Below are 12,645 nucleotides of genomic sequence, written 5' to 3'. Positions count from 1 at the left end.
CAATGTTTTCTGACCCATCTACCTGTACGAACTTCCCCGCTCCTCACCCTGTCACTTGTCAATTTGGCAGTCACATTTTGTTCTATGTGTCGAATGATATCATCCTTGCGTCAGCAAAGTTCTGAGTGTTGCTTTGTGTCTTTTGTCAGAGTTCAGCTTTAGGACGATGCTGAAAACCATAATTGCTCTTTAGCAATGTGAGATGATTGGAAACATGCTGGAGAAAAATGCCATATGGAAGCAATATCCTGTCCAGAACTGAACTTCAGATTCTGAAAATACTTATATTCCTACCATTGGAAGCAGACGCATTCACTTTAAGCGATCATGTGACCATATTATGGTATGTTTATCTTACTCCTCTAGCAACAATACAACATTCCATTCAGCACAACCTTGGGCAAATCTGATGTCCACACAGCTATAGATCAGCACCCGATGTGCTCATACATCTTGTTTGTCGGGACTTTGTGTTCGAATATGCGCGTCTTGTGTATCTTGCATATCTTTTAATTGTGTCAGAGAAAGTTGTCACCCTTCTTGCTGCCACTCCTGCCAGTCCTTTTATAGTGTGCTCGTGTCTGTGCATGTGTGTGTCTTTGGCCTGGTTCCCGCTGCAGATTATTAATTAAGTTCTGGTAAGCGGTGCATGCCTTGCCTTCAGATCTACTTCCACTCTCTTTAACACACACACACAGACACACATTCACACACATCAGTATCCATGCACGCGCGCAAACGCACACACACTTCAAAGCAGCTGCGCTCCACACCGCTAGGATTAAGAGGCGATTGAAGAGCCTGATACAGCCTCAAAGTGCCTTCAGCACAAAAATGCCTTTGGCAGGGCACAGGTAGTCTCTTTGAAAGTTCTTACACACTCACACAAACACACACACACACACACACATACTGTATGGCTGGGCTTTTAATTTAGTTCCGTTTTCCCTTTGTATTTGTCACAGTCCTGTTGGGCTGTTTTTCATTGCATGTACTACCATATATTCATCTACTTCAAGCCATTTGTGTGTGAGATTATTGAGCTGTATAATGGATGATGTTGTATAATGCTTCCTGCTGAACTCCCATGAGTCACTATAGGTAAAAGGAATAGACTAGTAGCAAGCTCTTTATGTTTTTATGAAACATCTGAGCCTGTGTGTCATGTCAATATGACCATATGGTTCCATGAATACATTCACATGTGAGCTTACATGCATATGTGCAGCCTAGTACACACCTCATTAACTCTCAGCCAACTGAAGGCGAGATGATAATGTAGAACTTTGGCAAAACATTCTAACCACAAAATATGGGTCACAAAGATATCAACTACAAATTTTCCAAGAAATCTAGCTTTGTTGCTAAAAACTAAAGTCCGCACTGTCACTTGAGAAAGCTGTACAAGAGATCCTGACAACAAACGTGTCAGCTGTGAAGAAGAACATAGAAGGACTCCATTTGCGCCCCTCTCCCACAGACAGCTCTTTCTCTTGCCTTTTCTACACCCTTCTTTGTCTTCCCCGCTCTCATCAGCTGCTACAGGGCCCCTAGGGACGAGCGGGCCGCCACTCAAAAGAGTCCTGGCGCAGGAAGACAGGCCCGTATCCTTGGTGATGGCTTTGTGTTTCCGTGGTGACAGGTGTGTCCGTTCAGAGCGGACAGCGATGTTTGTCAGGAAGTGTTTGGATGGGGCGCGGAGTCCAAACATGGCTGAGGTGTTGACGGCTTTCGAGGGGGGGGGGCGTTCAATGGAACAGTGTTTGTTCATGAGTTGCCTATCTGTCAGTGGCTGTCAGGACATGAGGAGTGTGTGTGTGTGTGTGAGAATCAGGTTAACTTCATTTTTAAGGAAATTTGCAGAAATATTTAAAGAAATCTTTGCATAGCTGCTTTTTTATAATTGGCATTTTTCTGATGCACACCCTCCACTGATTGTTTGAAAGGAGTTTCTAAGAATTGAAAAGAGGTCACTCAAAGTTTTCTTTCACAACAATGGCATGAGATGACTGTTGTAAATGTGGTCCATACCAAAAGCAGCATGCATAAATCAAAACAAATGGTTGATGCCTGTTTTTGAACTGACCCCTTTAACCTTGTTACAGTATTTGTATGTAGATGTCACCAACTATACAGACTACCATTGACATCCCAGTGGAATTCCAGCACTTCACACCTAATTATCTCACTCCACTGTTCAGCCTCTTATTTAACTCTGGCATCACAACACAGCAAGCTGAAAGGAGTCAGTTTTTGTATTAGACACTTACAGTCTTTGCTTCCAGCTGGCCAGCTTCCCATAGAGAAACAACAAAAAAACAAAGAGATGAGCAATGCTCAATAAACTTCTAACAACAGTCTCCATTCACTCCTAGTTTGTCCCCACCCTGTTGACTCCCTCAGCTTCTCCTGATCATCTCACTGTTTTTTTTTTTCGCCCCATAATTGGCAGCAACATTTTAACTCCCCCTTCCACCTCCCCTTCACACCCCACACCCATTCTTGTTAAGTGATGAATTGTTGGCAGGGGATCAAAGGGGAGTGGTGCCCACTGCGCGACATGCTCGTCACTATACCTGCTGGCACACATGAGCGTTGGGACAGGCGCTGTGCCAAGGGGCCACAGGGCTGTGCCGCAGGGACGCATTGCCAGGAGGCAGAGGTCAACCCAAGTGTGTCTTTGCGTGTGTGTGTGTGTGTGTGTGAGCATTGAGAGGCTGGGAAGGTGATGTGTGTCTGTACACTTCCTAACAGAAGATTGAATTTCACTGCTCTCTCTCTCTTTGTGTGTTTGCATATCTCTTTCTCACACTCCCCTTTTCCTTCTTGTTGCAGACCAACAGCAGGTTGAAGCAGATTGAGAAGGAGTACAGTCAGAAGCTTGCCAAGAATGCCCAGGTAATCAGTTTTCTGTTCTGCCCCTTTTTTCCTCGTCTTTTATATCCCTGTTTTTTTTTTTACTCAACTGTGTGACAGAAGAGAAAAAATGTACCGATAGGGAGCAGCAAGAAAACACACCCAGCCTCCTAAACATGCAGTAAACCATCCTTACCTTTACCCTCATGCCAAAACACAAGCTGCATACACACAGTTTGTGACACACTGAAGCTCTGTACTGAAGCTTCACTGTCAGTGTCCAGCAGCTGCAGCTTTTACAAAATGTCTTAAAGTAAAGGAAACTGAAGCTAACCCCTAAAAATATGCTGTTTAAGCTATATTAATAAAATATCTACATATAATTTAAAGGGCACATGTAAATATATGTCTTAATGAAGAATTGGACTCATGGACTCATTTTGTGAAGATGTTTCGCTACTCCCCCCCAAGTGGCTTCATCACATTCACAAAACAGTCATGAAAATAATGAGGATCAGACACTGCTAACCTTTACAGACAGTATACAAAGAGGAAGCTATAGCACTATGTCCAAGACAAAGCACTAGCTCATAGTACCATCTCCATATTTCTATCTTGAATGGTGGATCGTCTGTTTAATATCACTTCCTGTCTCCTCAGACCATTTAACGCTGAGGTAGTTCTTTTAAAAATCTATAATTCCCCAATGAGTGTTTATATTATAGAAGAAAAGGTTTTTTTCCTTGATTATGTGGCAAGCTAAAATATTGCAATCACTTGCCCTTAATTGCACCTCGTTACCCACAGAAGGGGGGGGGTGTTTTTCTTTCTTTCTTTCTTTCTTCTCTTCTTTGAATCTCCCCCATTTTGGGTTGGCTGACGAAGGCTCGAGTTGAAAGCGGGGTTGACAAGCAGATGTTGTGAGAAAACGGTAGCTTATTAGGTTACACAATGCTTGACTTCAAAAGAAGCCGGATGCTGTGTGAAAGTTCAGCCATGTTTGCTGGCTTTGGCGGTGCAGTACGCCACCGCAGACGAGCAACAAGTGTTTAATCCTCTGCTTTGGGAAAACAAAGCTGGCACAGGTTTAACAAACAACACTGACACTAAAAACAGTCTCACAGAATTCAGCAGCTTTTGTTGAAACCCAGGGATATATGCTGAAGATGTGGGTTTTGTGCGAACTTATTAATATGCGGGATTAATTTGTCATGGGCTTTGGCGGCTTTGTTTTAAAAGGTAAAGGTGGACCCTAGAGGTTTTTGTTGCCTTACCCCTAGGGGCGACTCAGCCAAATGTAAACAAGAGGCCTTTGAACCTCAAAGGCTAACCCCAGTTGTTAACCCCTCAGTGTCTGACAGGGGGGCATCGCTCTTGAGCTCAGCTGCATGGCTAATAGCCCAATTAAAAACATACCATGCCATACATTATCCTGAGGGGACTGGAGATGCACCACATAAGGGTATATGTTTCCTTGCATGCACACACACATCCTCCTCGCCTTTGTGTCTGTCTCTATCTTTCTCATTCACACAAATACTCTTTCACATTGTGAGAAGCCCCCCCCCCCCATTATACTGCCTTTACCTCTCATGATGTGTGCTTTCAAATAGAATGCCAGTCTTTAGAGTGGCAGAAATTGATTCAGCTAACCTAAAGGCAGCTAAGGTAGTACCTTTCACACAGAGAAATGAGGCAACACAACATTCCTGCTTTGAACCGGCTGTGAAAAAAGACCTCCAGTTCAATCCAGTGTGTTGAGCATCAAGCTTTGAATGATCCGCCTGGGTGACCTGTGAACTGCATAGAGTTGCTCTCTCTTTTCCCATTTAATGATCAGCTTATAGTGGGTGGTAGTTGCGGTACTGCTGGGAGATCATTACTTTATCCCTCATTGTCCATGATGAGAGTAAGTAGGAGGTGGAGAGAATTTTCCATGGGAGGCACAGCATGTGAGAGGTTGAAGTTCACATGCAAATTAACCTTTATTTACTTCATTACAATGCCAGTGGTTTATTTATTTTTATTTTATTTATTTTCATTCATTATTGTTTAAAAAATAACACAGGGTGCTGATTCGGACCACCACAATGTGTTAATACTGGGCTTCAATTCATCAGGTGGCCAAAAACATGAAATTAATTTACTGATTACATGTTCAAGGTATACCAGTAAGATAGCATAGGCTGCAGCCTCTCATTACATTGGAGTAAGTTTAGATTTAAAATGTGTGTATGTGTGTATTCAAGTCGTGAATAATTAATTTTAAAACATTGCAAAGTACCTACAAATAGGTGAACAAACTACTAGCAGGCTAGAAAAATACACAAGTCTCACCAGACCAATTATAGTCTTTAAAGGGCCTCTGTGTAAGACAGAGAACTAGGTGCTGTGATCGTGTGAGTGTGTGTGTGTGTGTGTGTGCACGGGTTGCAATACACACAGCTGGCAGCTGAGTTCGCTATGTTGAGGTCCAGCAGATGCAGGGATTCCATATTGCAAAATAATGATTATGTCCCATAATAACGTCCATTTGTTGCTTTTATGTGGCTGTCCCACTGACAGAATAAGCCTAATCTCCCCATCAGCCCCCTCCCCTCCCCTCACACACCCCGCCTTCACCGTCTCTTTCTATCTGTGGCCGACCTGTACTGCTTTAACTTCCTTACTCCCACACAGTGTGCAGATTCCAGTGGGGCTATTCCTCCAGAGTTTGAACACAGTAAACAATTATCTGTCTAGCCCAAAGCTAGCAGCAGCAGCAGCATTTCCTCCCTCCCACCACCACCTCTTTCTCTTTCCCACTCTCTCTTTTACTCTCTCTCTCTCTCTCTCTCATCTTTCGTCTGCCTTTCTCTGACAGTGGCTTAAATAGAATGTTAATTTTGACTGGAGGTTCTCAAAGCCCAGGCGCTTCCTTTTCATCTTGATGTGCACCGCAAGTTCACCAACACAAAGTCACTCTGCTCTTCAAAAACCAAGTTGTTTTTTTCCTTCCTGCCTGTTTTTTCTCTCTCCTCTCTCTCTCTCTCTCTCTCTTCTTTGCGTCTTCTGTCTTGTCTCAAGAAAAGACATTAGTCTGGGAAACACAGTGTTTCAAGGTGATTGTTACTGCCATCCAAAGCCATGACAAATCTGAAATGCATTTTCCATCCGATATAAGTTTCTCATTTAGCGTTTTTTTTTTTTTTTGTGTACATATTTTGCATTTTGCTTCTGGCAACAGGTTTTCTCACTTTGATTGTTTTAATGAGCCGCTTGTTTCAAACACAAGCATCGAAAGTACATATAGCCTAATTAGCTACGCATATCAAAAGTTATCCTTAGAGCAGGTTGGCCATTTTGTTAGTTTGTTATCATCTTACTTGACCTTTTTCCCCACAGCTAATTGCAGAGCTTCAGACGTCTGTATGTGACTCAAAGGAGGAGGCTGTTCGTCTGCAGCAGGCAATGGAGAAGCAGCTCGAGGAGGCCAGTGATCGCTGGGATCAGGAGAGGAGGACCATTACCCACCATGCAGACCAGGCCAACAAGGTCAGTGTTAGGCACTCTCTGAATCAGTGTGAAAGACTTCTTCTGACAAGAGCTTTAAAGAACACTTGTAGTTCAGAGGAAGCTGAATAAGCAACAGTAACTCATTATTTTTAAATAAAAAAAGCCCTCTCTGTCTTCCTGCTGTCCTGTCCTCTATCAATGCTTTCTGCAGATTACAGTCTGTCAATGAAGATTCTCAGTCATCCCGATCATTTTCATTCAAGTGTTTGAAGCAAGGCAACTGGAGCAAACGCTTGAATACAGATACAGTCCTTTAGACTCGGAGAATGAAGGGGGTGTGTCTGTCAAGTTCATCCCTCTCTCAGCCTTGTCTGGATTTGACTTTTATAGAGAAGACACGGGCCACTTTTCTTTTGTTACAGCGCAGTCACAGCTTGTATGCATGTGCTCTGTCATTTTTATGGCTAGTTGCAAACTCTATAGTGTCTTTAAGTGGCTTGTGTGCTCAGTGTCTGGCTGAACCTCATAAATATGTCTGCTGCACCCCGCTTCTTAAGTCAGGGCCTCTCTTCATCATTAATGTCATTCTCTTTTACAGTTGAGCTTTACATCCAGACTCCTGGATGTTGTTGTTTTTTTTCCTAAACTTGGTTGAATTACACATGTTTTCTGTCAAAGAAGTGGAAGATGATATAATGTAGAAAAAAGCAATATTTAGTTTATTTCATCATCTGACACTGTGTAGATGGTGTGTTTTTTTTTTTTTTATTCAGCCTCTTCCTTAGCAACACGGCTGGAACACAGTCGCAGGAGCAGTTGATTGGGTGTGGCTCACTAAATAAAGAGTTGTTGTGTCCGGGGTCGGGACATGTTTCCAAACACAACCTTGTCTGTCTGTGGCTGTAGCTGCCTCATATAAGGAGGCAGGTCTGCTAGCCTCCCCACAGATCTCGTCTCCTTCTGGGCCCTGGTAGCCCAGGCTCACCCCTCTTTTCTCATACATGTGTTTTTTCCTTAAGCAGACCGCTTGCACCTCAGTGCTGTGTTTTTCTATTTAGCAGTAAAGGCTGATGGTACTACCTTCAGTCCAGATCTATCAGAAAAGCATTGTTCTAACCCTCTCTTGATCTGACTGTATCTTGAAGTACAAAAACATTGTCAAAAAGTCTTTGTCTTTGACACGATGGCATTGTTAAGACATTTTAAGTGACTCTCTACACTTGTAGCTTGTGACTATGCCATATCCCAATACACATGCTTGTTTTTGCTTGTTGCAGCAGTGTTACAAATCACAGGCCCTGGCATCTGTGTAGGGACCAGACAACAGCTTTCTGTTTCCATTATCTGTGTCCTCATTATTATGATCCCCCCACTGTATTAGGCTCCTGCTAATGAGACTCCAATTAATGTTTGAATTGCTTATTTAAGGCCAGACATACGGGAAGAGAAGAAGAGAAGGTAAGATTAGTTGAATAAAGAGAAACAAAACAAAGATCTGGTGTAAACTTTAATAAAGAGGGAGAGGAAAAGGGTGAGACTGCAAACAATGAAGGCAAAGAAAGGGAGGGAGAGGCACCGAAAGGATGGAGGAAGTGTGAGGATTGAGAGGAAGGGGGGGGGGGGGGGGGGGGGGGAGAGAGAGAAAAAAGAAAAGAAACGGCGGCGAGCTGTCAGTGGGCCATCGGAGGGAGTGTGTCGCCTGCTGACATTGTTTCCATGCTGCTCACTTCAAAGGGCCCGGATTATGAAGAGAGCGAGGGGCTTCAGACAATGGGAGGAGAAGAAAATAACATCAAAGTTAGCCGTGCATTTGAATTGGGATAATCCCAAAACAGTTGTTCCGAATGCATGCTGCACCGGATCAGATGTCCCTTTTTTTTTTTCCTCACCAGCCCCATTCTGCTGTTTCTAGCCTGAATTTAGCTCCCTCTGTGGCTCTACTGTACTTGGACTTCTTAAATGTGGGTGTTAGCTGCAGAGACCTTTGTATCTCGTAAAGCCCTTTTTTTAGAACAACAGTAGTACAGTTAAGTATGCTCATTATCTGAGTTTTTTCCTGTATATGTATGTGGGAGAGTGTTATGTGTGTGTATGTACATATAATAAGCATGGGTGCTTATGAGTGTGTGTGGCTTTACATTCCCTACGCTTAGTTTGAAGACGTTATGTGAACAGGATGTTCCCCCGTCCACATCAATGAGCCTCTCATCTAAATATTTCTAGGCTCTCACATTAAAGGGACAGTTCACCATAATTTTGCACTGTTTGCTAATCTTGTAACCCTAAACACTGCCTTAAAGTAAGCTATAATGTCATATTCCCCTTCGTTTTACTTGTTACCTATGTGTCCTATACATTTGCTCGGATGTGAAATGCATCAGCCGAGGTAGTGACCCACTCTTCCTGATTAGGTTAAATTTAGGTTACCAATTATCTCATAACAGTAGGCAAGGCAGCAGTGGGCAGTTTTAATGCATTGGAACTGGGCCGGTGTCAAAGGACTGCGGAAGGTGAAAGCAAGATGAAAGCTTTGTATTTGCTTTCATCTGTCCAGTCTATTCATATCAGGTAAGGGCCGCTGTAGCACATTTGGGACGAAGCCAGAGTTTGGGTTAGAGGATTATTAAGTTCCTGATGTCATCTGTTTCCCTACATGTGGTTTTTAGTTAAAGCACTCGAGAACACATTTTTCCTTTGATTGTACACAGGGTCTGTGCTTAATGTGAAGTTTAAAGGTGAGGTTATTAAGATTATACATGAAAACATGATGTGTTTTTGTGTGGCCATGTTCACTGTGTTTTTTTGGGTCTGTGTGTGTGTGTGTGCATGTGCCTGAAATGTGCGGCTGCCAAATCTGACAGAACTGAAGCCCATATTAGCCTGCCAAGAGGAAGGTACAAAGACACACACACACACACACAGGCCTTGTCTCCTCTCTCTCGCACCCCTTTCTTTCCAACTCTGTATCTTCGAACTCTTTCTGTCTCAAACTCTATGTCTGTCTACACACATACACTCACACACACACATGCTCACCTCACCCTGCCAAAAGGGAGAGGTGGCTGGTGAATAAACAATGGCACTCCGCCCATAGTGTCACCCGCCTGAGCTTTGATCAGCACCGCTGTTCCTACTCCCCACAGCAGTGCTTCCTGTCTTTCTGCCTGCCGAATGTTGCCACCCGCGCACGCAAACATGCACACGCACACACACCTATAACTTGTTCATGGGCCTACATACACTTTCCTCACTAAGTCTTTATCTGTACCTTTCTCTCCCTCAAGCTTTCACACAACCATACCTTTGAGTTAGGGCCCTTGTCTCGACAGTGCACCTTTCAAAAGTGTTGCATTCTCTAGCATACACCCACATACCCAGTGTTTCCACACACACACACACACAGAGAGAGAGAGAGAGTTGCACACCTTTGATCCAGTAGTAGTTTCTACTGCCAGTCAAAGGGAAGGTCCTGTTGTGGTGTCCTGTGGGTGAAGTGACAGCAGACACATTACATAATGCAACAGTGACCATTGTCTCCCAGTGTTTGAGGATGAGACTGAATGTATGAGCTGCACCGTGTTTCTTGGTCACAGATTTATACACAGCCCATGCAATCTAGATCCATGGTTTTTGTGGACTCATAATAAAAGACACACACGGGGCCACACAAACATGTACTGGTACACATTCAAGAGGGCGAGCTGTAGCCGCTGCAGTTTGTCTGTAGTTCTGTAGTTATATATGCATTAGTTTCTGAAGGGGTTGAAAGGATGACTTTGCCTGTGGGAAGGAATGGCAGCAGTGGATCAAGAACAGGTGTGCTGGATGCTCTGTGTGGCAGAAGCAAAGAGCTGCTTCAATCACTCTGTGTATGCAAGTGTGTGTTATAGTCCTCTCTGTTCATTTTTCTGGCCATGTCCTTCAACACATCCAAGTTCTTTGTGTCAACCTTGAACTGCACGTTTGTTTACTAAACTTCGTTAACCATCTGTGTTTCTGACACTTTTGTTGTGTGTACAGACACACAGAGTACTGCTTTAACAACTTTCATTTTCGATTTAACTTTTTTCCTTCTCCATTGTTCGGCTCATCTTTGTCTTGCTTGTGCTTGGTTGCGCAGTATTTTTAAAATGTGCAGTGTGTGTTTTTCAACACAAAAAGATAGAGATAGATATAGATGTGCATCTGAAGTCCTTGTTAGTTATAAATAAAGGACCTTCTGTGGACCCTTCTGAATGATGGGTAGGAAGCTCAGTGTGGTGGCTTCACCCAGCTGTTTCTGTCTAACATCCAGTTAATCCAAATATGAGCAAAGCAGTGGAGGTGAGGAGGGCAGTTAAATGCATAACCATGGCAACCTGTGATCTGAAACAGCACCCACTTGTCATGGCCAGTCCCTTAATTGTGGTTATTTGGCTTTCATAATAGTAAATTTAACATGGAGGTCTATTAGGATTGACTCTCTGTTGGAGTGAGCCTCAAGTGTCCACTTGAGGAAGTGCAGTTTTGTTTGCTTATTAGCCAAATACATGTAATCTTATATCTGTATCTGTGAGTCAAGTTCTCTCTCTCTCTCTCTCTCTCTCTCTCTCGCTCTCTCTCTCCTACTTCATGTTCTTGTGTAAGTATTCACCGACCTTTATGTCCCTGTATATGTGCTGCATACTCCATGTGTGTGCATTGTGTTGGCTGATTGATGACTTTCCTGGCTGTGGGCAGAGTCCCAGCAGCGTTTGATCCAGATATGAGAGGAGCTGGAAGTAGGGAGAGAAAGATAACATTCCAGGATACTGCAAGGGAACGTGGGAAGTATAACGGCTCAAGTCCAATAACAGACAACAAATGGAAATTACTCACCAGACCACAGGCCTAATGCTTCTTTCAAAGACGGTCGTGAAATACGGTGTGTGTCCTTGTTTGAAGAATCCTACAAACACACACTACAAAACACTGAAACACAACCCTGCCTGGCTTATTGTTGTGTGATCGTGTTGTTGTGGCTTACATATTGTGTCCAAGTGTTGGAACTTAATAAGAGCAACAACTTTAAAACGTGCACAGAAAGACAGAAAAATGAACATAGACATCTAATGGATCCTCTCAGCACATTCCCACATTGATGCTAAATGCTAATTTGGTGTTGAAAATATATACATCCTGCTACCTGCTCTTGTTTTGCCATGAATATTTTTTCTGGAAAGAAGCTGAACAATTAAACTAGTTATCTATGTTTTATAAAGTGTTGTCAAGTTTTTGGGATGCTGGAGCATTTGCAACTTTTGCTAAACTTAACATCCATTAAATGATATACTCTTTGATAAACAGAATAAATGTACGAATGCCCACACACACACACACACACAACAGGCATATGGTGCATATTTCAGGGTTGTTTCCTATTCTCTTTCTACCGTAGCTCTCAGCGGCTGAAAGAGACAGAGACGGAACAGTGTGTTCCCCCTGTGGGCAAAGCTCGGTTGCAACATGTCTTCATTAGGGTGGCAATTGTTTTACTATTTTCATCAGTAGTAGTAGAAATGAAGCCTCCATAACTGTGCTGACATGTGCGCATGTTGCAAAAGACGAGATAACTGTTCGATTTGCCGTTCAGGAGAGTTCCACTCTTGCAGCTGCCATCACAGGATCTTCCCACTTTTAAAATCCACTCTCGGAAAAAAAAAAAGTGCTGAAAAGCATCAAAGCGCTGAAAGCAAGTCAATTCACACCAATATCAGTGTTATCTTTCAGAGGGGCTGTCCTGGTCGACTTGCTAAAACACATCTTTTTATTCCTACACGCAGAAAGACAGACAGCAAAAGCAAAAGTTTCTCTTCTCTAACACCTCAGGAGGGAGACCTCTCTCCTCCTCCTCCCACACTCACTTCTTTACCTTTCCCACAGTCCTTTGATAAAAGTGCAGATAAAAGAGAGTCTGTGCTCATCTCTCTGGCCGTCCAACGCTCCTTGAGGTTAGCACCTCCTTTATTATTTACTATTAGATCAGTAGCTATACATACACACATACTGCCTTGTTCTACTAAAGCTGGTGTGTGCGTGTGTGTGTGTGTGGGCGGGCGCAGTCTATATACGATATCTTTGCTTATGTATGTCTGTGTGCTTTGTGCCTCTCGTGTATGTATCTGCTCTTACACTGCTTGTGTGTGTGTGTGTATCCTTGGCTGGAGGCGGTGCAGTGTGAGGTTTTTGCTGCTGTCTGAAGTCGTCCAGCCTCAGTGTCATTAGAGGATCTCTTTAATCCAGACTCTGGGAGAAACTTCTGACAGCACGCTGCAA

General features: G+C 43.3%; 1 protein-coding gene across 5 annotated transcripts in view; it reads left to right on the top strand.

Annotated features, from left to right (window-relative positions):
* The window catches only part of cep112 (centrosomal protein 112), a 74,135-nt gene that overhangs the window by 49,488 nt on the left and 12,002 nt on the right, over window positions 1-12,645 (top strand). For all 5 annotated transcript variants that reach the window (XM_028411730.1, XM_028411734.1, XM_028411732.1 and 2 more), the window contains 2 exons: window positions 2,836-2,898; window positions 6,241-6,390. In XM_028411730.1, coding sequence (XP_028267531.1) covers window positions 2,836-2,898; window positions 6,241-6,390 — 213 coding nt within the window. The remainder of the gene's footprint in view (window positions 1-2,835; window positions 2,899-6,240; window positions 6,391-12,645) is intronic.

This window comes from Parambassis ranga, chromosome 8, assembly GCF_900634625.1.
Source record: "Parambassis ranga chromosome 8, fParRan2.1, whole genome shotgun sequence".
Taxonomy (NCBI): domain Eukaryota; kingdom Metazoa; phylum Chordata; class Actinopteri; family Ambassidae; genus Parambassis; species Parambassis ranga.
Note: the sequence above shows the minus strand (reverse complement) of the source record. Positions and strands in the feature narration are given on the sequence as shown.